Source organism: Perognathus longimembris, unplaced genomic scaffold (genome assembly GCF_023159225.1).
Source record: "Perognathus longimembris pacificus isolate PPM17 unplaced genomic scaffold, ASM2315922v1 HiC_scaffold_5241, whole genome shotgun sequence".
Lineage (NCBI taxonomy): Eukaryota > Metazoa > Chordata > Mammalia > Rodentia > Heteromyidae > Perognathus > Perognathus longimembris.
In genome coordinates, this window is record NW_025960647.1 from 242,588 (window position 1) to 267,011 (window position 24,424).

Sequence of the window (24,424 nt, forward strand, 5' to 3'; positions counted from 1 at the left end):
AATGAACTTGGCGTAGTGAGCAGATTTAGACGAGGATGCCCTGGTTGTTCAAAAGGGATCTAGTTATGATCTGCTGCCGGGTTCACTCCTCGGTCCACTCCTCATTCCTGGACAAATACGCTGCTTCCGGGGGGCCGCCAGCAGAAAGGGTCGGGGAAGGAGGAGGAGGTGCAGAGGGGCGGTGTACGGCTGGAACTGAGGCAAGGGCGAGGAGAGGAGATCTGGGTACTTACTGGTACCTATTCTGTGCTAGGCTAAGGCCCTTTACTTGTGTGAGTGATAGGACTGTCCCCTCCCCTCCCCTCCCCTCCTCTTTTCAGGACTAGGGTTTGAACACAGGAACTCCGGGTCCTCCTTTCTCGCTCACAGCTGGCGCCACCTCAAGCCCCAACTTTGCCAGTTAGTTGCAGGTGGCGCCCCTTGGCCTTCTCTGCATCCGTCCTGCGAGCCGGGCTGCAGGCGTCCGCCGCCGGTGCCCGGCTATGATTCCCATTCTCACGAGCTCAGGCAACCGACACACCCAAGTTTTACCCCAGCTTTGTCACCCATGGATGAGGTCCCCCAGGTCTGCACGGGACCTGTGACTTGGGCTGTCCGTCCAGCACGTGGCCCGCCCTCCGCCTCTGCGTGGCGTCCACAGAGTGGGGGCAGCTCCGGGTGGGGTGCCGGGCTGAGTCGGTGGGGTCCTGAGGATGAGGAAGGCACAGTTCCGGGGGGCCGGGGGGGTGGAGATGGGCGCTTCGGCTTCAAGGCCTGGGGGGGTTGGGGAGGGGAGCCTGGCTTCCAGCCAAAGCCCACACCGGCCATCTTTCCCCTGTCTAGATTCCAGTCTAACAAACCACCAGAGGTGGTGGTGGCGGGGAGAGGCGCTCGGCGGGAGCCCCCGGGTCCCACCCGCCACGACAGGAAGAGCGGGTCCCGGCGCCGCCGCGCGGGAGGGCCGGCGGGGGGCGTGGCCGCCTGGGGCGTGGCCTCGCGGGCGGAGGGGCGTGGCCTCGTCGGGGGGGCGGTGTGAGGCCGGAGCGATGTCCGGTGGGGGCGTGGCCTCGCGGCGGAGGGGCGTGGCCTCGGCGGGGAGGGCGTGTCCGGGGCGTGGCCTCGGCGGGGAGGGGGCGTGCCCGGGGCGGGCCGGAGCGCCGGGCGAGCCGCGACCCCGGTGGCCGGCCCTGGGATTCCGGCGGCGCTGGGCCGCGGCGGGCCGGGCAGCCATGCCGCTGTCCCGGGGCGAGCCCCCGGCGCTGGACTGGCTCCTGGTGCCGGCCGACTCGGAGCCTCGGGTGCGGCGGCAGCGGCTCCAGGTGCAGCGCGTCTTCAGGGTGAAGTTGAAGGCTTTCCAGAGCCGCCCCGACGCCCCGAGCTTCTGGCTGCAGCTGGAGGGGCCCCGGGAGAACACGGGCCGGGCCAAGGTAAACGGCTCCTGCCACGGCCCGACGCCTCGGGGCCGGCGGCCCCCGGGGGGCCCCGAAGTGGGCTCCACGGTGGGGTGTGCAGGGAGGACGGGCGGGGCCGCCCGCCGCCCCCCCGGGTCCGCAGCCCGGGCCCCTCCCCTGCCCGCCTTCCCGCCGGGCCCCGAGGGAGCCTTCCCCGCGCGCGTCGCCCCTCCAGCCTCTCCCGGCCGGCCGGGCCCCAGGGCTCCCCCCCCCCACCCCCGGGAGCCGCGTGCAGGCCGGGCCGGCCCCGGGGCTCTGCGTGACACCCCTTTGTTCTCCACGGAGCCCGCAGGCCCGAGGCCTCCCCAAGTCCTGAGTGGGGCCGGGCGCTGGGACTGCGGGCGGCCGGGGCCGGGCTTGGAGCCGCCTCCGAAGCCATGCTGGCACTTTGGGGGTGGGGAAGGGAGCGGGGGCCAGTCGGTGTGGGGTGGCGGGGGTGGGGGGAGGGTGTGGACCACACCCCAGGACCCCGGGCCGCCTGGAGGACCTGGGAGGGGACGGCGGGCCTGCATCGGGGGCCGGATGTGTGATTGGCCAAGACACGTCGTTGGTCTTCTGTGCCGGCCCTGGCTTCTCTCCTTAGCTGCTGCTTTGCCCGGGCCTCGGGCTCTCCTTCTTCCCTCCAACCTCGCCTTCCCCAGTCACACAGGAATCCAGACCAGTGCCATGGGGAAGAGAAGGCCCAGAACCCAGCCCGCAGCCCGGCGGCCCCCCTCCCTCCCTCCCTCCCCCCTCCTGGAGCTGCTGCGTCAGCAGTTGGCTGATTCCACAGGAGGTGCTGGGGCAGGCAGGGTCTTCAGTTCCTTAGAGGTGGTGGGGTGGGAGGAGGGGAGGGGAGGCGAGTCTACCAGACCAGATGTGCTACCGACTCCTGGGGTAAGAAGTTTCAGAAGCTGGAAGAGGGTCGGTTCAGAGGAAGAGTCCTAGCTGGGTGCCGGTGGCTCACACCTGTCATCCTAGCTACTCAGGAGGCCCAGATGTGGGAACCATGGCTCCCAAGCCATCCAGGGCAGGGACATTCATGCGGCTTTTACCTCCCGCTAACCAGCAACAAGTTAGAACAGGTGCCGTGGCGGCCTTGGGTGAAAACACTTAAGGACAATGCCCAGGTCCTGAGTTGAAGCCCCAGAACAGGCACCAAAACAGCTAGAAAGGAAAAAAAAATAGGAAGAATCTCTTGGGTTCTGAGTCTTTTTGTTACTATGAAATACCACCACTCCGCTTTTTGTAGAGTAGCACACTGTGTGTGGTTTTTGTGTGTGTGGTGCTGGGGATTGAACACAGTGCCTTATGCATGCAAGGCAGTCACCCTACTACTGAACCACATCTCTAGCTCCCTGCGTGTACTGAGTGCTCGCCGCTCGGCTAGTTCAGGCCTGGTGGTGCCGGCTCCCACTGCTGCCTGGTGAGGCTTTGCACTCCCATGCCCAAGCCCTGCTAAGGACACCCAGTGACTCACTTCCCTCTCCCACTGCCTTTACAGCACTGCGAGTGGCAGAGCAGAGGGCGAGTGGCTTGCTTGCACCTCTAATCCCAGCCACTCAGGAAGTTGAGATCTAAGGATCTTCTTTCTTTCTTTTCTGGTCGGTCGTAGGTCTCGAACTCTGGGCCTGGGCGCCGTCCCTGAGCTCTTCAGCTCAAGCCTACAGCGCTACCACTTGAGCTACAGGGCCACTTCCGGTTTCCTGGTGGCCCATTGGAGTCTCAGGGACTTTCCTGCCCTAGCTGGCTTTGAACCGGAGCTCCTCGGATCCCAGCCTCCTGAATAGCTAGGATTACAGGAGTGAGCCACCGGTGCCCAGAAGGCTCTTATTTCCTAAGGAAATAAGAAAGTCTGGGTGACTTACTTCCAATTAACCAACAAAAAGCCAGAAGTGGAGATGTGGTTTAAGTGGTAGAGTACCAGCCTTGAGAGAGAAAAACAGCAACAGCAAAACAACTGAGGGACAGCACCCAGGCTCTGAGATCAAGTTCCCGCTACTGGCAATTGACCGCCAGGAAACCAGAAATGGCGCTGTGGCTCAAATGATAGCACGCTAGCTTGAGCAAAAGGGCTCAGTGACAGTGTCCAGGCTCCAAGTTCAAACCTCATGGCCACCACCAACAACAAGAAGGAGGTGGTGACTCCCTGCCCTATCCTGTTGTGAGCACTCCCTGCGGATGCGTGCTCTAAGAATCCTTTCCCTCCTAAGTCGAGATCACCCCTTTTGTGTGGATCCTGTGAGGTAGGGTGGCGGGCACACACTACCGTTCTCTTCATCTTCCACTGAGATGGGACCTCGCGCCCTTTTGCTCGGTGCCCAGATGGTACTGAAATTTGACCTCTCTGGCTCTCAGTCTCCCTCAGAGCTGAGATGGCAGGCGTGCAACACTGTGTCCAGCTGTTGTTTGAGAAGGGCTCTTGCATGTGGCTCTGGGTTAAGCCTCAAATCACGATCCTCCCAATCTCAGCCCCCTAAAGAGGATAATGGGTATGAGTCCTGGGCTGCCAGCTAGATACAATAATCTTTTGATCAATTTTAGATGTCTTTTTTTTTTTTAATTTCCAATGGTCAGATTTAGCTTTCTTCCCAACGTAGCTATGTGTTAATTTTCTGCTAAATCTGTATTTAGTGATTGTCTAATTATGCCTATCCACATATTCATGTCCATGCACTGAAGTGTACTATGCTTTTATTTTTAATATTTTAGCTTTTATCTAGTTTTTGGGTACCTACTGCGAATCCTTAAGCCTCCCAGTAGCTTCTCAATACAATTTTTATGTAATAACATCAGTGTATTAGTTAGCCTTCCACCACTGTGATAAAATACCTGAGATGACCAACCGATAGACAAGAGAGGCTTATTTGGGCTCACAATTCCAGGGATTTCTATCCCTTGTTGCTGGACCCTGTGGCTTTGGGCCTGTGATTGCACAGTGCCTGGCGATGGGAACACGTGGCAGAGGAGACTGCTTACCTCATGGCTGATTAAAAACAAAGCGAAGAGACGAAGAAGGGGATAGGCTTCCAATATCCCCTCTAGGGGATGTTCCAAGTGTCCTAAGTGTCACAAAGGCCCTCGACCTTCCCAACCGTGTCAGGCTGAGGACTGAGCCTTTCACACAGAAACTTTTGGGGAACATTTCACTAGTTGGTGTTCTGTATGTGTGTGTGTGTGTGTAGCTTGAATTTAGGGCCTGGGTACTGTCCCCGAGCTTCTTTGTCTCAGGGCTACTAGTGCTCTACCACTTGAGGTACAGCTCTACTTCTGGGGTTAATTCAAGTTAGAGTCTCAAGGACTGGCTTCGAACCCTGATCCTCAGATCTCAACCTCCCTAGTGGGCAGTATTACAGGTGTGAGCTACCAGCGCCTGGCTACATGTTTTGTGTTTGACATGGAGTGGGTAACTTTGCCGGGGATGGCCTTAGCAAGTAATCCTCTGCTTCACCTCCAAAGTAGCTGGCATCACAGACAGTGGGACACTCGGCTTGACAACCGTCTTTTCAGTGTCTAAAAGCCATTTTGGCTGGGTGCCTGTGGCGTATGCCTGTAAGCCCAGCTAGCCAGGAGGCTGATATCTGAGGATCATGGTTCAAATCCAACCAGGATAGGAAAGTGGGAGACTCTTAGACCCAATTAACCACCAAAAAGCCGGAAGTGGAGCAGTGGCTCAAGTGATAGAGTGCTATCCTTGAGCAAAAAAAGAATTTTAAAAAATGGCTATGGGACAGCATTTAGGCCTGGAGTTCAAGCCCCAGTACTAGCACAAAAGAGAGTTAGTGTTCTTTATTATTTTAAAATTTATTTATTTATTTTGCTAGTCTTGGGCCTTGGACTCAGGGCCTGAGCACTGTCCCTGTCTTCTTTCTGCTCAAGGCTAGTACTCTGCCACTTGAGCCACAGCGCCACTTCTGGCCGTTTTCTATCTATGGGTTGCTGGGGAATCAAACCCAGGGCTTCATGTATACGAGGCAGGCACTCTACCACCAGGCCATATTCCCAGCCCCTATTTTTAAATTTAGAAGCATCTTATTCACCTTTTGTGCGTTTCATATAGTTTATTACAGAGGAAAGTAATGATAATAAACTTTCCTTTAATGCCATTTCTGGGGCTTGTACTCAAGCCAGTGTTCTCTTGTGATTTTTTTTTCTTTGTGCTATGTTCTACCACTTAAGCCATCCCTCTACTTCCTGCTTTTTTGCTGGCTAACTGGAGATGAGTCTCTCTGATTTGTTTGTCTGGGTTGGCCTTGAGCCATGCTCTTCAGATCTCAGTCTCCTGAGTAGCTAAGAGTACAGGCCAGAGCCAGTGGCATCCAGCCATTTTGATTATTTTCAAAGCTATCTCAGCTTGTATTTAAAAAAAAAAATTGAACAAGCCTAGCTGTCGTGGCTCAGGTCGGTAATCCTAGCTCCTCAGGGAAATGAGAGCGAAAGAACTGCAGTTCGAAGCCAGCCTGGTCAGGAAAGTCCAAGTGACTCAATCACTTAACAAGCTGGAGGTAACAAGGTGTGGTTCAAATGGTAGCAAGAGGCGGAGCAAGATCAGGAGGCCCCGAATCAAGCCCCAGCACCAGGACGCACACACACGCACCCCCCCCCCCCAAGCCAAGCACTGGATGGAATTATGCTAAGCTCTTTTTTGGGGGGGTCAGGGGAGAGACACACCCACCATGCTTTTCTTCCGCAGCGTGCCTCTTTACTTTGCACATGTTCTTTTGCACCTGGTCAGATTTGTCTTGCTGGTTCGTGGGACCAGGTGGGAGAGGTTGACTGGGTGCCCACCAGGTTCTGTGGTGATTCTGCCTGGTTGAAAATCAGAGGTTGACATCACGTTGTGTGTTGGAGCAGCGGTTGGAGGCGGGGTTAGGCCAGGTGTAGGAGTCGGAGAGCTTCAACAGGACAGGGTGTCCTGGATACCTGAGCAGAGGTGCTGACTTGATCTTCATAGTGGTTGTGGGAAATCCAAAATGGAGCGTTTGTTTTCTAATGGAACCGTAGGGGAAAGCGGGAAGAGGGCTGATAGTCACCGATGCGGAGATGGGGAGGACGGGGGGGGGGGGGGGGGGGGGGGGCGAGGCAGGCGACGGGGGTGGGGGTTGGGGGATTAACCGGGAGAGCCCCTGCTTCTTGGGGCTCCGGGGCCTGTGCTGGTGCCGGAACTCAGCCAGACTGTGAAGGAACCCCACGCTTTTCTCCCGCGTGGCGTGATAGGCCCGAGGGCCACAGGTCTTCCTTCTGATTAGACATTGTGTATGGGGGGGTGGGGAGGGAGGGGGTGTTTGAAAGCCTGGGACAGTGGGCAGCAGCCCCTACGGTTACGGTACAGGTTGTCCTGGGGGAGTAAGTCAGAACCTGCCAGGACGACCTGCTGGTCACTGAGGAGGTGGCAGAGCTCTGCCTTCGAAGCCAGGTGGACGCGGACTGGGATTCTGGGGAAGGCACCCTCAAGCCACAGGGCAACAGAACGGCCCTTCCTCTAAGCCAGGCACAGTGTGGAGCCCTTCCTGTGCACCGCCCTGCTGAAGCTTCAAGTAGCCCATGACACAGAATCTGTCTTTCCAGATGGGGGATCGGGTGGCTCGGTGGGTGCATGAAGTAATAAGTGACTTGCCCCGGGTCAGTCTTTTTTTTTTCTTGGTTGGCGGTGGGGCTTGAACTCTGGGTCTGGGCGCTGACCCTGAGCTCTTCAGCTTGAGCCGCAGCTGGGAATCCCCTGGGAGGAGGCGGGGTGTGAGAATGGGGAGCAGGGAGAGAGCAGCTGGCCTGAGGGGCGGGGGGGGGGGGCCTGGGTTTCCAGGTGAGGACTTCGGAGCAGCAGCTGCCGGCAGGCAGTGACGGCCGCTTTGCTCTGCTCTCTCTCTCCCTGTGGCGCCCAGGAGTATCTGCAGGGCCTGTGCAGCCCGGAGCTGTGGAAGGAGGTTCGCGGCCCCCCGACCCTGCGCTGCGCCTTCCTGGGGGCCCAGGGCCTCTTCCTGGACTGCCCGGAGCCCGGGCCCCCGGGCACCGAGTCCGCCGCCCCCGCCCAGGCGGCCCCGTGGTGCCGGGGTCCCCCTGCTTCCCTCCCGCCCCGGGGGGGCTGGGAGGCGGAGGTGGCCCGGGCCTCCGGGGCGCTGGTGTGGATCCGTGGGGACCCGCCTCGGGGGGCCCTCCTGCGGCTGCCCCCAGCCGTCCGCGAGCTGCTGCTGCGCCTGGCCCGGGCGGCGGCGAGCCCAGAGGACGCCCTGGTGGCGTGGCCCGGCCCCGCCCGCCCGCCCCCCGGCCCGGGGCTCCTCGTGTGCCTCCTCCCAGCGTCCGGGGGACCGTCTCCCCGGCCCTTCCTGGGGATCGCAGCCTTCCAGAACCCCGAGGGCCCGATGGACCTGGGAGCTCCCCGGTCTCCAGGCCCGGCCCGGAGCACACGGCAGGAGATGGCCAGCCAGCTGGTATGGTAAGTTCTGGAACACGTCGGATCCTGTCCTTGCTGCTCCGCCTCAGAAAGAACAGTGGTAGCTTGGGGTCTGAGCTGGCCTTTTCTTTCATTTTCTTTTTGGATTTCCTTATTTCTCTCCCTCCCCCTCCCTCTTTTTTTCCTGTTTCTGGTGACGGTACGGGCTGGGGTATGACTGCAGGCCAGGGCCCTGTCCCTTCGCGGTTCCCCTCCAAGTGGGTGCTCTGCTGCTTGACCACGGCTGGCTTTTGGGTGGCTTACTGGAAATGAGAGAGCTCGGTGGGTGTTCTGCCACTCGAGTCCACCCCCACGGGCTTTCCTGCCTGGGCTGGCTTTGAACCACGACCCTCAGATCTCAGCCTCCTTGAGGACTGCAGGCTAGGATTATAAGCATGACCCACCGGCACCTGCCCCCCCTCCCAGCTGTGCTGGTCCTGGGGTTTGAACTCGGGCCTGGGGACACCCCTGAGCCCTTTTTCCTCCCGGCTAGTGCTCTGCTCCTTGCGCCGCTCCGCGTCCTCTTTTCAGCAGTTCACGGGCGGTGAGAGTCTGGTTTACGTCCCGCCCCGGCTCCTTCCCGTCCTAAACTCTCAGCCCCCTGAGCATCTGCGGGCTCCCTACCTTTCTAACCAACTCGGGCCTCCTTTAGGGTCGATTCCAGCAGCCGGGGAGGGGCAGACAGCCCCGGAGAGGAAAGGCCAGCAGCAGCCGCCGGCCGCCGGGACTCCACGCGCCCAGCCCGGCGGAAGCAGGGGCAGAGGGCGGAGGGCACGCCCTCCTCCCGGAGCCGGTGCCCGCCCTGGACGGTGGGCGAGCTGCAGCCGCTCCCCCAGGCCTGCCTCGGTCTCCCCTGCTGGCAGGGGCTGGAGCTGTCAGAGCGCAGGGGTGCGCCCCTACGTCTGGAGCGGAAGGAGAAGGCGCTCGCTCCCCCGCCCGGCGCGGAAGGCCCAGCCCGCGGACCCGACGGGGAGCGAGGAGGAGAGGGGGCCCCACGGGCTCCGCCCCGCGGCGGGGCTCCCGACGGGCCTCCCCCGGCCCCGACGCCGTGCGAGGCCCCCCCAGGGCCTCCGGCCGCTCCCGTGGCACCCGCGGCCCCACCGGCAGGACCCCAAAGCACCAGTACCACCCCCCGACCGCCAGCAGCTCCCCAAACGCTCCCGCTCCGGAGATGCCCCCCACAAGGACCTTCCCCGCCGCTTCTCACACACCCGAAGCCCAGACTGGACCCACCCCGCACGCAAGATCCGCAGCGCCCCCCGAAACACCGGCGGCTTCAGAAGCTTCCGGAGCTTCCCAAACGGCGGAGGCTCGGAAGTCCCCCCCAGGGGCGGGCCCGGCCGGGGGAGTGCAGCCTGCGTCCAGGGGGAGCGACTCCTCCCCGAGGGGCCGGGGGGCGGCCCGCAGGCGGGGGAGGCAGCTCCGGGGGGCTCGTGGGGGGCTGCCAGGCCGTCGCCCCACGGGCCACGGGCCCACGGCGCGGTGACCAGCTTCCAGAGGTACCACGAGGCCCTGAGCACGCCGTTGGAGCTCAGCTTGTCCGGGGAGCCTGGGAACCCCAGGTTGCGGCGAGTCGTCATCGACGGCAGCAGCGTGGCCTTGGTGTGAGTGGCCGCGGGCCCCGGGCGGGGGCTGGGGGGCCGGGGGGCCGGACAGGGCGCCTTGCAGGATGGGATCCCGGCATCGCGTAACCTCCACGGGGGCGGGGGGGGGAGGGGGCTTCAAACAGGAGACGGACGGGAGGGATGGGGCGCGTGCTGAGGGCCCACAGCGGCAGGGGGTGTGTGCGTGCGCGTGCGTGCGTGCGTGTGCGTGTGCGCTTAATCGGAGACGAGGGCCTCACCGCCTCTGCTGCCGCATCTGGCCTCAGACCTCAGCTTCCCGAGCGCCACGCCTGCCGGCGCGTCCGCGTCTCTTTGGTCACGGCTAGAGCGCCGCGGCTGGAGTCGCTGTTTTGCCTCTGGCTCCTCGTGGGGTCCTCGGCTATGAAAGCCGCAGGGGCTTTTCCTGCGTGGGCGGGCTGCCGCCGGGCCCCTCCGGTCTCAGCCTCCCGAGGAGCGAGGCTCCCGGGCCGGCGCCTGGCAGCGGATGGAGGGACTTCTGACGGCGTCCTCGCCAGGGTGCAGAGGCAGGCTTCGAGGTGACAAGGTGGACCTTGGGTCCACACCTCACGATCTAACGGATCGGAGCTCCTCCGAAGCGCTGACCCGCCTCCGGCCCTTAGAGCCCGCCCGCCCAGCGCGGGGCTTGCCGCCGAGGGGCGTCGGCACGCGTCGGTGCCAAAACGCTTCCTCCGCCGCGCGTGCAAGCAGTTATCCCCGACCGGCGCGCCCTGAGCCGGCAGGAGATGGTCGGCGGCTTTCTCTCGGTTCTTGCTGTACGCTCTAAACGGAGTTAAGTGTAGAGGCTGCCTCCTTTCGCTCGTCTTTGATGTCCCGCGTGTATGCCTGCACGCAGATTACACACTTGTGCGTGTGCATGCACACGTCCTTCCTGAGGGAGGATGCCACTCCCCCCGCTCCCCCCCTCGCCCCCCAGGCATGGCCTTCAGCACTTCTTCTCCTGCCGGGGCATTGCGATGGCGGTGCAGTATTTCTGGAACCGGGGACACCGGGAGATCACCGTCTTCGTGCCCACTTGGCAGCTGAGGAAGAACCGGAGAGTTCAGGGTGAGAGACTCCGGTGCCTGCCCAGCCAGCCCTTCCATCACGAAGCCTGTCTTCTCCCCTCCCCTGCTCCTTCCCCTCCCCCCCACCCCAGCACGGCCTTTCCTGATCGTCTCTCTCTTCTGACTCTCCCCACCAGAGAGCCACTTCCTGACGAAACTGCATGCACTCAAGATGCTCTCCATCACGCCCTCCCAGCTGGAGAACGGCAAGAAGATCTCCACCTACGACTGCAGGTACGCCGGCCCCAGCCGCCCCGGGCCGCTGGGTGGGGTGCCTAGGGGCCCCTGCCCTTCTTCCCTGGGGAAACGGGGGGGGGGGGAGTTACCACCGAGAGGAGGAGGATGTGGCACAAGCGAGGAGAGAGTTCAAGGTCAGCTCTTTCTGGTAAGAAGGTCATCCTGAGTAGTAACTTCCCTGGCTTGCTTTCTCGTGGCCTGCGGGCCGTCCAGAATCATTGCTTCAAATGCGGGAGGAGGGAACGAGTTTGACTGGAAATGTACTCACTACCTTACGTATGTAACCGTAACCCCCCCCCCTCTACAAGAAGATTACATTTCAAAACTAGAAAAGGAAAGAGCCCCTGCTTTGCTTCAGATGAGCCCCGTGCCTCGAGGGGTCCTCAGCGGGGCCTCCCTCGGGTTCTTGGCTGCCGGTTTGGGGTGAGGTTGGTGTCTCGGGAACGTCTCCCGTCCTGCCTTCCCCTAGGCCCCGGCCCTGGGGGAGGTAGGGACCGGGCTGTGTGTGGACAGAGCTGTGGGCTGGTCTGGAACGTGGAGCTGGGCTGGCCTGGTCTGCCGGGGGCGTTCTGCAGTCCCGCAGCCAGGCCCTGGCCGGTAGAGACCTTGGCTTCCTGTAGCACCTGCCGCGCCAGCCAAGGAGTTGTGTCTTCTCCACCTACCCCAAGACCCGACATCTGCCCATCCAGCCTCAGAGCCTGGAAGGGGCCTCTCAGACTGACCCCTGGTCCGGGGTTTAAGGTCTTTAAGCCCCGCCTGGAGGGCGGGCGGCAAAGCGGCCTGCGGAAGGCCCCCTGCTGGGCGCGCGTGGAATGGCACAGTCGCCGGAGGCCTCCCGGCCGCCTCTCCTCCAGCCTGCTCCTCACGGCAAGGGGAGGTGGCCCTTGTGTCTCCACTTTGCGGGTGCCGGGAAAGCAGTGAATATGCGTGTGGACGAGTAGGGGCTGGGCCTGTGTGCGTCGAGGGTGTGTGTTCATTTCTACGAGGAACAGTGGTTTTGTCTAACACACTTCACTGTGGAACTGCTAATCCACGCTCTTTTCCTCTCTCTCTCTCTCACTCTTCCTGTTTGGTGCCAATTCTGGGGCTTGACCTCAGCGCCCGCGTGCTGTGTCTGAGCTTTTCTCCCTCAGGGCTGGCACTCCACGCTTGCGCCCAGCTCCACTCTGGCTTTGTGGTGGTCAATGGCAGGTAGGCGTCTTGTGGGCTTTCCTGCCCCGGCCGGCTTCGAATCGCGGTCCTCAGATGGCCGCCTCTTTGAGTAGCTAGGGTTCCAGGGCGAGCCGCCTGCACCTGGCTCGCGGGCTTCCCCAGTCTCCGGAACACAAGGGGGGGACGCTCGCGGCGTGCTCAGCCGTCCCCGTCTCCACACAGGTTCATGGTGAAGCTGGCGGAAGAGACCGACGGCGTCATCGTCACCAACAAGCCGGTCCACACCCTGACGAATAACTCCCAGAAAGGGACCGCCGTCGCAGACCGGTGAGGTGTCCCCTTCGGCTGGACGGCAGGCGCCCCACAGAAGGAGGGGGGCCCGGAGCCGGGAGGTCGGGGGAAGGAGGTGTGAGGTCTGTGACGGCGCGGGGCAGCCGCGGGACCGGAGCCAACGAGGAGCTCATCCCTGCCGCGCCCCTTTCCCTCCTGGGTTCAGCCTGCTGCCCTTCACCTTTGCGGGGAACCTCTTCATGGTACCCGACGACCCTCTGGGCCGCGATGGCCCTACGCTGGATGAGTTTCTAAAGAAGCCAAACAGGTAAGACGGACCTCCCTGCCTCCCGAGCTCCCAGGGACGGCGGAGCAAAGCCTTCCGGGTCGTACTGACCAGCATGTGCCTAAGGCTTGAGAAGGAACAGGGCCGCCGGGCCTTGTCACGTCCTTATACTTCTATCACGTACCGGCGCATCCTTCAGCCACTTACAGGATGCGCTAGACAGTCTGCTGACAGGCTTTAGTGCTATTACATATCCTTCTACGATTGGTGTTTGTGCTCAAGGTATTATTATTATTATTGTGTGCCAGTTCTGGGGCTTAACCTCAGGGCCTGGTACTCTCAGATTTTCCACTCAAGGCTGGTGTTCTACTCTCACTTGAGCTTCCGTTTTTTTGCTAGTTAATTCATGATAAGAGTCCCTCAAGTTTGTCTGCCCAGGCTGGCCTCCTACTGAGCTCCTCAGAGCTCAGCCTCCTGATTGGCTGGGATGACAGGCGTGAGCCGCCTGGGCCAGCTCGGGTTTTAAGGAGATGCGTCTCGAGTAGACATTGTCACGGTAGCCATCTCCGGGGACCCTGACGGCCGCTTTGCCAGGGCTGGCAGGAGTGGCGCACGGTAGCTCGCGGCTGTCCTCCGGCCTGCAGAGCGGGCGGGCTTCCCCTGGGGGGGCCCCGGGGGCGGGGGCGCCTCCCCTTGTGACTCGCTCGCGTCTGTAGGTTGGACATGGACATTGGCAACTTCCTGAAGGTGTGGAAGCGCCTTCCTCGCGCCCCGGCCCGCCTCTCGGAGCCGGGCGACGACCGTGACCGTGACGGCGACCGCGGGCCTGCGGAGGGTCCTCAGAGCGCGGGGGAAGCCGGGGAGGAGGAGGAGGAGGCGCAGCCCGGGGCCGGGACGCCGGAGGCGGCCGCCGAGGAGGAGGAGGAGGCCGGCCTCGATCCCTCCCCCGCGCCCCCGCTCGGCGCGGAGGGCCTGCTCCTCCCCGACGACGTCCTCCGGTGCCTCAGCCTGCACGACCCTCCCGACCAGGCGCTGGACGTGGACCTCCTGCCGGGGGCCGCCGCCGCCCCGGACCCGGATGCCCCCTGGGACGGGGGCGCCCCCTGCCGGCAGATCCTGGCACAGCTGGCCCGGATGACCGTGCCCCGGAGCGCCACCGCGCTCTCCTTCTTCGTGGGGTTCATGGACTCGCACCGGAAGGCCATCCCCGACTACGAGGCGCGGGTGGGGCCGCTGCGCCGGCTGCTGGGGCCGGGGCCGGGCTGGCGGTGGGGCCCGGAGCACGGCCGGGCCTTCCGGGGCCTGAAGCAGGCGCTGGTGTCGGCGCTGTGCCTGGCGGCGCCCGCCCCGCGGCTGCCCTTCCGCCTGGAGGTGCGCGTGGGCGGCGGGGCGCTGGCGGCCGCCCTGCGGCAGGAGCGCGCGGGGCGGCCGCGCCTCGTGGCCTACACCGCGAAGCCCCTGCGCCGGCCGGGGGGCGGCGGCGGGGGGCCCCCCGCGGGGCGGGCGGCGCCTGCGCCGTGGCCTGGGCCCTCCGGCACTTCGCCCCCTGCCTCGGGGACGCCCCCGTGGTGCTGGAGCTCTCGCACGCCGCCGCCCCGCGCGGGGCTCCCCACGAGGGCGGGGCTCCGCACGGGGGCGGGGCTCCCCACGTGGGCGGGGCTCCGCACGAGGGCGGGGCTCCCCACGTGGGCGGGGCTCCGCACGAGGGCGGGGCTCCGCACGAGGGCGGGGCTCCCCACGGGGGCGGGGCTCCGCACGACGGCGGGGCTCCGCACGAGGGCGGGGCTCCCCACGAGGGCGGGGCTCCGCACGACGGCGGGGCTCCGCACGGGGGCGGGGCTCCCCGCGAGGTCGGGGCTGCCCACGGGGGCGGGGCTCCCCGCGAGGGCGGGGCTCCCCACGGGGGCGGGGCTCCCCGCGAGGGCGGGGCTCCGCACGAGGGCGGGGCTCCCCACGGGGGCGGGGCTCCGCACGAGGGCGGGGCTCCCCGCGAGGGCGGGGCTCCCCGCGAGGGCGGGGCTCCCCACGGGGGCGGGGCTCCCCGCGGGGGCGGGGCTCCCCACGGGGGCGGGGCTCCGCACGGGGGCGGGGCTCCGCACGACGGCGGCGCCCGCTGGTCCCTGCTGGTGCAGGGCCCGGCCGGCCGGGCCCCGGGGTGGGCCGCGCCGCCGCCCGCGCCCTCCGCGCCCCCCTTCTTCCGCGTCCTGCCCCCCCTTCTCCGACCTGGCGCCCTTCGTCTGCGTCCACCTGTCGGGCCACTGCGCCTCCCGCGAGGACGGGCGGCGCGCGGGCTTCGGGCTCTACGTGCTGTCGCCCGGCGGCGCCCCCGCGTCGCTCGCCTTCTCCTGCGCCCCCGCCACCCCCACGCACGCCCACCTGGCGGCCGTGGCCTGCGCGCTCGAGCGCTTCGGCCGCGGCCCCGCGCCGCTCGTGCTCCTGCCCCACTGCGCCTGGCTCTTCGGCCTCCTGGGCGAGCTGCTGCCCCGCTGGGCGCGCGGGGGCTTCCTGTCCTCGGACGGGGCGCCGCTCCCCCACCCCGGCCTGCTGGCCTACGTGGGCGCGCTCGCCGCCAGCCTGCCGGCCGCGCCCTTCCTCTACCGCACCTCCTACCGGGGCTCCCTGTTCGCCGTGACGGCGGACGCCCTGGCGCGGCGCGGCGCCGAGGGGGGCGGGCCGCGCTGGGAGCCGCCCGCGCGGGCGCCGGTGCCCCCGGTGACGCCCCGCTGGGCGGGCCGGAAGCCCGACCTGCTGGCCCTGCAGCGGGGGCGACGCCGCCCTGGCCGACGCCCTGGCCCGGCTGCGGGCCGGGGAGAGGCTGGCGGGCTCCTCCCCGCTGAGCGCCGCCTTCCCGCGGCTCCGCCTGCACCCCGCGCGCGGCCTGCTCCTGTTCCAGGGGGACCGGCGGCCCCCGGTGTGGGTGGTCCCCGCGCCGCTCCGCCGGGACCTCGTCTTCGCGGCGCACGCGGCGGCCGCCGGGGGCCACCGGCCGCCCCGGGAGACGTGGCGGCGGCTGCGGCGGCTGGGCTGGTGGCCCGGCGTGCGGGAGCAGGTGCGCGACTTCTGCCGCGCCTGCCTCTTCTGCCTCCCCGGCGAGGGGCCCGCGGCGCTGGAGCCCGCCTGGCCCCCGGGGTGCGCGGCGCCGTGGGCCACGCTGCGGCTGGAGGTGGTGGGGCCGGTGGCGGGCAGCGAGGAGGGCTACAGGCACGCGCTGGTGGTGGCGGACCCGCACACGCGCTGGGTGGAGGCCTTCCCGCTGAAGCCCTGCACGCCCATGGCGGCCGCCCAGCTGCTCCTGCAGCACGTGTTCGCGCGCTGGGGGGTCCCCGGGAGGCTGGAGGCCGCCCAGGGCCCCCAGTTCGCCCGGCGCGTGCTGGTGAGCTGCGGCCTGGCCCTGGGGGCGCGGGGGGTGACCCCGGGCCGCGCCCTCCAGTTCGCCTGTCTGGCCGGCTCCGAGGCCTTCTGGGGGTTCAAGGGGGCGCTGCGGGACTTCATCGCGCTGCAGGGCCAGAAGTGGGCGGCCGCCCTGCCGCTGCTGCACCTGGCCTTCAGGGCCGCCACCCCGTGCCGCCTGCTCACGGGGGCCGAGCCGCCGCTCCCCGCGCCCCTGTGCTGGGAGATGAGCGGCGCCAACATGGAGGGGCTCAAGATGGACATCTTCCTGCTGCGCCTGCTCCGCGAGCTGCGGGAGCTGCACCCCGGGGGGGACCCGCCCTGCGCGCCGGACGCCCGGGAGGAGGCCTGGGAAGTGGGGGACCAGGTCTCGTGCTGTCCCTCCCCAGGAACGGCAGCGGCGCCAGGTGGGTGGGCCCCTTCTACATCGCGGACCGGCTGAGCCTCACGCTCTACAGGCTGTGGGGCTTCCCGACCCCCGAGAAGCCGGGCTGCGTCTACCCCGGCAGCCTGATGAAGACCTTCGCCCCGAGCGGCGCGCCCCTGGCCCTCCAGGCCTTGGAGCAGTGAGCGCCAGCCCTGGGGCGCCCTCCGCCCCCAAACTCCGCTCGCCGCCCCCGAGGTCCTCGCCGTGCCTTCCGTAGAGACGCTGCTTCGCCAAGCTCTGCCCGGTCGCCTGGACTTGGGGAGAGGTGTCCCCACAGAAAGACCCCCGCTTGGGGCGGTGAGAACTCGCCAGAGGCTGTCCCTGTGTGGGCGTCTCGCAACATTCCACGGGGGGGGGGGGGCGCAGGGTCCCCTCCGAAAGAGCCCAGGGCCCGAGGCTCTGCCTTCCAGTGTCCCCCCCTCCCGCAGGGGTGCGGCACTCGGTGGGGGTGTGCGCTGCTCCCCTGCCCCCCCCCCCCAGTCTTACTGGCTGTCTTAATCACGAAGCCATGTGGTTCTGGGCCTCACGAATGAAACGAGTCCTCCCCCAAACACAAGCGTGCACATTGGGGGAGCCCTGGCCTTCGGGGTCATCCCTGACACAAACCAGCTGGCCCCTCGCTGCCCGGCCAGTGTGCTGAGGACAGACCCGACCTTCCCAGACGCCCAGGAAGGGCTTCAGTCCCCCTCAAGACGCTCAGGACCGGGGGGGGGGGGTAACGGCTACCCCCTGCCCCCCCACTTATCAGCATGGGAGAGGGGGAGGGGTATCTACCTCATCTGACACCAGCCCATAGGAACACCCGGCCCTTGCCGGTGTTGCCAACCCCTCAGGAACCGCGCCGCCGACGCCCAGGAGGCGTCTCTGTTTGAAAGCTGCTTTCGGGGGACCAGGTCCCCCCCCCCCCGCCGTTCTGTTCCGAGGGGGACGGGCGTCTGGAGTCCGGGGCCCAGTGCCCAGCCGGGGCGAGGCTGCTTTATCTCCCAACCCCGTCCGCCCCTCCTCGCGACCTGGCCTCCACCCCGGCCGTTAGCTGCTTTCCACGCTGTACCCCCTTTTTAAGGGATTTTTTTTTTGTCATTTTGTCAATATATGGGTTGAACTAGAGTTGTGCAGCTTGTTTTTGTAACTAGCGTCCATCAGTGGGGAGGCGGGTGGGGTCGTTGTGGGGCGCTGTTCCGCCTCGGTTCAGATGCCCGAGCTTTTCGGGGAGCACCGTTTCCCCCCGCCCCCCAGGGAGCGCTGTTTCTTGGCCTTCACTGAGTTCCTGGGGTCAAACGGAGAGGTGGTGGAGGCCGCCCCTCCTCCCCGGCGGGAGCTGCCCGGCGGGGACCCCGGAGCGGGAGACGGGGGGACCCCGAGCCCTAATGGTGGCCAGTGAGGAGCTGCTGGAAAAATACAGGCAGGGTGAGGGGCAGGCGGGCGGCAGAGCACCCGCCTTGAGCGAGAGGCCACGGGTGCGAGGCGGCGCGCTCCAGCGCTGGCACAGGAAAGGCGGTGCGTGACGAGCGCGGGTGGGTAGAGCGGGCGGATGCAAAGCGAGGGGCCGCGGGGGCGTGGGGATGAGGAGAGGGCAGCGAGCCCGCTCAGCGGACGCAGGCTTCGCGTGTGAGGGCAGCCCGGGCGCGGCGACCGCGTCTCCTCCTGCCTGGCTGGGGGGGGGGGGAGATGGCGCACCCCCTTCCCACCGGGGCCCTTTCGAGATCGGGCGGAAGGAATGGAGCTGAGCGGGTCGGGCGGAGGCCGGGCATCTGTATTGATCACAGACGGGGCTCTGGGCCCCCGGGGCTGCAGGCCCCGTTCAGGGGAGGCGTCGTGAGAACGCGGGGAAGTGGAGGTTTCAACTTCTGCCTCTCGGGTAGGAACTGGGTACGAGGTTCAGGAGGGCTGGGCTGGCGAGGGGGCGCTGTCAACACGCAGGTGGACACTGGTGCTCTCGATATCACCACGGTGGTCAGGACCAAAGGAATTCCAGGACAGCACCTTGCGGAAACCCAGCAGCCGGGTGCTGGTGTCTCGCCGGTGATCCTAGCGAACCAGGACCGGGGACCCAAGGGCTGCGGCTCGAGCCCGGCCGGCAGGAGAAGCCGCGAGAGCCTCCGCCAACCACGGCCAAGGCGGACGCCGCGTGGTGGCCCAAGCCGCGGGGCATCAGCCTTGAGCAAAAACAAAGCTAAAGGATGGTGCTCAGGCCCCGAGTTCAAGCCCCCAGGACTGGTGCCACGCACGGAAAGAGAAAAGGAGGAGACGAAGGCTCGCGGGGGCGGCGCGTGCTGTGAGCCCAGCGCGAGGCGGGCTGAGAGTCCCAGCTTCCAAGTTCCATGGAAGGACTCGGCCCGAAAAGCAAGAGGACGCGACGGGGCGTGAGCCCAGAGGTGGGGGGCAAGCCCGGGGCGGGGCGTGGACCACAGGGTCAAAGGTTCAGGCGAGCCTGGCAGCGGGCGGACGCGGGTGACGCGGAGGCGGGGACCGGCCCAGGTCAGCTCGGGGGGGGGGAGCCGCGAGGCCGGGGTTCACCGGAGCTGAACGGGAGAGCGGGGGCGCTCGCAGGCAGTCTGGACTCCCAGGCGGAGGGCACCGAAGCCCACCGCTGCCGGCCTGCCGCCCTCCCTCCATCGACGGCTTCCTCTGTGCGATCCGCTGCTTCCCCTGTGGACTTGAGAGCCTGAGCTCCTCAATCCTAGCCGTAGCCAAGGGGGCCGTCAAAGGCAAGGACTGGCGGCTGACCATGGCGGCCTTGGCCGAAGGCCGGATTCAGCTTCCCTGGAGCCTGGCGGGGAGAGGCGGAGGCGAGGAGGAAAGGGAGTCTGTGGCTTGGCGGAAGGAAGGGATCCTTCCTGGTGTGGGGTGTGTGTGTGTGTGTGTGTGTGTGTGTGTGTGTGTGTGTGTGTAGTACTGGGGCTTGCACTCCGGGTCTGAATCTGTCTCTGAGCCCAGCTTTTTTGGTGGTTAATTGGAGGTAAAAGCCTCAGGAGTTTCCTGCCTGGGCTGACTTTGAACCTTGGTCTTCAGGTCTCAGCCATGCTTTCGTGTGTACAGCTATCGGCTCCTGGCTGGGGTCTGCTTTTCGGTGAAGTAGGACTTGGGGGTGGTCTCTCGCTGGCAGGGGAGGTGATTTTGTTGGGCTGAAGGCTGATGCACGTTCCCAGCGGCTGTCCGTCTTCAGGCTTCTGCTTTGCTACTGCGCTGCCCGGTGTGGGCAGAGTACAGGGCAGGTGGACCGTGGGATTCTGTTTTTAGGGTCATTAAAACCTGAAAAGCTGCTGTGTCTGGTGTCTGGAGAGCAATACTCATCGCCACCTGAGCATTATTTATTGCTTAATCTGTATGTCTCACACACTTGAAAAAACTGTCCAAGCGTACATACTGTATAACCAACAAACCAAACCTGCACATTTTACAAGTTCCTTAACACGTTAAACATTGAACCACCTTATCCTAAATATTTCAACGGTCTTGCCAGTCTAGTATGTCAGCTCTTCTAAAAACTGTTAAGTATTTCTGGAAAGCAAGCGCATTATTACAAGGATTATACAAGGTGGTTTTTTTTGGGGTGGGGTGGGGGGAGAGGGTCGTGGGATTGAATTCGAGGCCTCCAGTTCTCCCTTAGCTGCTTTTGGTCAAGGCTGGAGCTCTACTACTTGGGCCGCACCTCCACGTCTGGATTTTTGGCGGGTAACTGGCTCTTTTGTCTCATAGACTCTTCTGCCCTAGCTGCCCTTGAATCACGGCCCTGAGCTCTCAGTGTCTGCGCCGCCAGGTACAGGCATGCGCCTACTGAACAGTCCTAGGCGGGGAGAGAGCGCGCGGAGAGAAGCAGAGGTGACTCAGAGTTTGTTGGGGTACGCTCCCGGGCGCCCCTCTGGTCGGGATCAGAGAGGTGGTGCCTGGGCCTGGCTCAGGCAGGGTTTCCACGGCGGGGGCAAAAGGCGGTTGGGGCGGCGGTGGTAGCGGGCGTGTGGCTTGTGCCGCGAGTCTGGGTGGTTCCACGTGGTCTCAGGCTCGCGCTTCGCGGCCGATGAAGACGGGGTGAGCCGCCCAGCGGCCCGGCACCGGGTGGTTTATCCCTGGCACCCCGGAGCCCTCCAGCGGCCCGGCACCGGGTGGTTATCCCTGGCACCCGGAGCCCTCCAGCGGCCCGGCACCGGGTGGTTTATCCCTGGCACCCCGGAGCCCTCCAGCGGCCCGGCATCGCGGCATCTTTGGTTGGAGAAAAGGCCGAAGACAGTCACCTGGCTACTTCCTGCTGAACGGGGCGTGGTGGGGTAGGATGCCGATTCGTCAGGGCACCTGGTGGGTGGGTGGGTGGGGGGCAGTGGGCGGGCGAGTATTGGGGTGAAGGAGGAGCCGGTTGGCGTTCCCCTGGTCATTTCCTGTATCCGCCCCGTGTACATTTTAAAAAGGCAGGGAGCAAAAGAAAACACAAGCAGAGTGAAATTACAGGTCCCGCCCGAGGCACTAGCCCCTGGGCCGCCATAGCCAGGTTGCTTTTATCCTGTGGTGGGCCTGTGACCCTTCCAGAGACCTGCCCTGTCACCTTCCCCTGCTGCCGGGCCAGGCTCTACACAGTCTTCAACTTCCACTTAAGCCAATTATAGCAATGAGGTGTGGCCTCCTTCACAGCCATGTTTGAATGTGTCCTCAAAAAGGATACTCTGAGTGGCTCGCGCCTGTCATCCCAGCTGCTCAGGAGGCTGAGATCTGAGGATCGCAGTTAGAAGCCAGCCGGGGCAGAAAAGGCCCTGTGAGACCCTCATCCAAAGAACCACTCAAAAACGGGGAGCGGAGCTGTGGCTCAAAGAGGTAGAGAATTAGCCTTGAGTAAAAGAGTCAGGGACGGCGCCCGATGCATGAGGTTAAGCCCCGTGACTGACAAAAAAAGTTGAAAAAAAGAAAAAAAGGATACTCTCCCAGTCCCTTAGAGGTTTGCGATTAGTAATACATTTTTCATTGGAACCTGAGAAGTGATTTATCTTCTGAGATGATTAAAATCTGGGCTATTTACCTTGTACATGACGGACATTTTTTTCAAGCCTACACGTTTCTTTGCACTTAGTGTACCGTAGTAGATGTTTCCTCTCCAACTCCAGAGTGTGTGTGTGTGTAACTGATTAATGGAAGGTGAGATCCTCAGCTGATTGCCAGGCCTGTCCCACCTGCCCAGCAGGAGTTGAAGTCTACATGAGCTTGGAAAGGGACCCCTCCCCTCTAGAGGAAGGCCCTGCGGCTTTCACTTTGCTTTTGACCTCGTGAAACCCTGAGCCAGGAACCCAATCATGTTTTTCAAGAGTCCCGAGGAATAGAAACTGAGATAAGTGGAGCTGTGGCTCTAAGTGGTAGAGCACTGGCCTTCAACCAAAGACATGGAGATAAGGAGTAGAGGTCTTGAGACCCTGGGATTGCTGAACTATGAGGATCATGGTTCAAAGCCAGCCCAAGTAGATAATCCATGAGCCTCTTTTCTTTCTTTGTTCTTCTTTTTGTGTGTGTGTGTGTCAGTTGTGGGGCTTGAACTCTGGGCATGGGCGCTGTCCCTGAGCTCTTCAGCTCTACACATGAGCCATAGCGTCACTTCCGGTTTTCTGGTGGTTAATCGGAGATGAGAGTCTCACGGACGTTCCTGCCTGGGCTGGCTTCAAACTGTGATCGTCAGACCTCAGCCTCCTGAGTAGCTAGGATGACAGGCGCGAGCCACTGGCGCCCAGCTCAGGAGAGAGACTCTTATTGCCAATTAAACACCAAACCAAACCAGACCAAACCAACCAACCAACCCCCCAACCCACAAAAAAAAAGAGAAAAAAACCAGCCAGAAGTGGCGCTGTGGCTCAAGGGTAGAGCACTAAGCTTGAGCAAAAAAGCTCAGGGACGGTGCCCAGGCCCGCGTTCAAGCCCCAGGACCAGCATAGCACACAAAATGGTGAGTGCAACTTTCAGAAAGCTCTTCTAAAGGAAAAGGGTGCGCCTTTCCTTCCTCCTAGGCTGATACAATGGCTGGAGCCAAGGAGCCATCTTGGGTCAAGATGATATGATAAAGATGGTAGATATTGCATTTTGATGATCATAAAGTGGCCGTCAATCTCAGAACTCTTATTTACAGATTCATTTATGTGAGGAATAATGTCTTACCTTGTTTAAGTTCTTGGTCATAAAGTATAATCAAATAGTGAATGCATATACGTGTGTGTATATATATATATATATATATACACACACACACACATACATATAAATTCCTTTCTACAGTGCCAGGGATCAAACCCAGAGCCTCATGAGTGACACCATACGTATACTGTCATATTTCCACTTTTTATTTTTGCCATTCCTGGGCCTTGAACTCAGGGCCTGAGCACTGTCCCTGCCTTCTTTTTCTCAAGGCTAGCACTCTACCACTTGAGCCGCAGCGCCACTTCAGCCTTTTCTGTGTCTGTGGTGCTGAGGCATCGAACCCAGGGCTTCATGCATGCGAGGCGAGCACTGTACCGCTAAGCCACATTCCCAGCCCCACGCTATAATAGTGACAGAGCCACTCGCGCCGGACCATTAGGACAGTGGGGTGAGGCATAGTTTATGAAACAGGCGGGAGCGTGGTTGGAAGGACAAGTCACGGAATTGCAGGCACGGGCGATTTGGGAAGCAGAGTAAGCGCCACTCGGGAAGAAAGAGCGGAGCAGCAGGGCTGCGGGAGGTGCAGCACAGGCCGTTGAGGGGCGAGAGGAAGCAGTGAGAGTCACCACGGAGGCCCAGAGCTGGGCCTCAGCGGTGGGGCCAGCAGGAGGAGGCCACGCAAGAGGACAGTCCACGCGGGCCCTTCCCGCCCTATCCCTGGCGCTCCCCAACAGTCTCTCCTCCGCCTGACAGTCTTGTGGTGCCGAGCAAACATATACACCCAGGTCTGGGGGCGGGGCGGGGGTGGGGGGGGACCTGGCACCCGGCGCCCCCCACTGCTGGCTATCCCAGGCATCCTGTGAAGCCAGGCCTCCCCCCCTTCCCGTCCCCACAGCCTGGGGCTCCGCACGCCTCCCGACCGGCCGGCCGGGCCGCTGCTCCTCCAGGAAGCCGGGCCCGCTGGGGCGGCCGGGCCAGGCCATCTGGGCCCGGTGGGAGGCCGGTGCGCACGCCCGGCCCATGTGCCCGGCCCAGCTGTCCCCGAATCGCACCGGGCGGGAGGCGGGGCGGAGAGGCGGCCCCTCCCGAGCGGGGGGGGGGGGCGGGGAGGGCGACGGCGGAGGGGGTGCCGGGACGGGGGGTGCGGGCCTGCGCTTCACCGCGGGCGTCTGGCGCGGAGTCTCATGCTAGGAGAGGGGTGCGGCGGGCGGGGCGAGCGTCTCCCGGGCCAGCGATGCTGCTGCTCCTGGGGTAGGGGCGGCGGGAAGCGGGGGGGGGGGGGGGCGGGCCGGGGCTGGACCTCAGAGCGGGAAGATGAGGAAGCCCGAGAAGCTCGAGTACTTCCAGCCCCCAGCAGGTTTCCCGGCGGAGGCGCAGGGACACGCGGTCGCCGGGGTCCAGGGGGAGCAGCACCGAGCTGGTGGCCGCCTCCCGGGTCACGTCGGGGTCGTTGGCGAAGGCGGACACGACGGGCCAGGCGTTCAGCATCAGGCTCACCTGCGGGGGGGGGGCCGGGTTAGCTCCGCCGCGGCCCTGGCCTGCCCGAGGGTGACCCCCCCCCCCCGGGGACCCGGGGCTCAGTGGGCCTGCCCGAGGGTGACCCCCCACCCCCCCAGGGGACCCGGGGCTCAGTGGGCCCTGCCCGAGGGTGACCCCCCAACCCCCCGGGGACCCGGGGCTCAGTGGGCCCTGCCCGAGGGTGACCCCCCCATCCCCCCCCCCGGGGACCCGGGGCTCAGTGGGCCCTGCCCGAGGGTGACCCCCCCCCGGGACCCGGGGCTCAGTGGGCCCTGCCCGAGGGTGACCCCCCCACCCCCCGGGGACCCGGGGCTCAGTGGGCCCTGCCCGAGGGTGACCCCCACCACCCCCCCCCGGGGACCCGGGGCTCAGTGGGCCCTGCCCGAGGGTGACCCCCTCCCCCCCGGGGACCCGGGGCTCAGTGGGCCCTGCCCGAGGGTGACCCCCCACCCCCCCGGGGACCCGGGCTCAGTGGGCCCTGCCCGAGGGTGACCCCCCCACCCCACCCCCCGGGGACCCGGGGCTCAGTGGG

General features: G+C 64.5%; 1 protein-coding gene across 1 annotated transcript; it reads left to right on the forward strand.

Annotated features, from left to right (window-relative positions):
- Positions 1 to 1,187: 1,187 nt before the first annotated feature.
- On the forward strand, positions 1,188 to 16,601 carry LOC125345046 (protein NYNRIN-like). Its single transcript, XM_048337297.1, is given in 15 exon segments — positions 1,188 to 1,406; positions 7,292 to 7,842; positions 8,492 to 8,961; positions 9,288 to 9,299; positions 9,302 to 9,443; positions 10,378 to 10,508; positions 10,645 to 10,741; positions 12,119 to 12,223; positions 12,393 to 12,494; positions 13,169 to 13,962; positions 13,965 to 14,072; positions 14,532 to 14,659; positions 14,661 to 15,215; positions 15,217 to 16,207; positions 16,210 to 16,601. Coding segments are annotated over 15 exon segments (4,587 nt in total). The 5' UTR covers positions 1,188 to 1,208; the 3' UTR covers positions 16,413 to 16,601.
- The last annotated feature ends 7,823 nt before the right edge of the window (positions 16,602 to 24,424 follow it).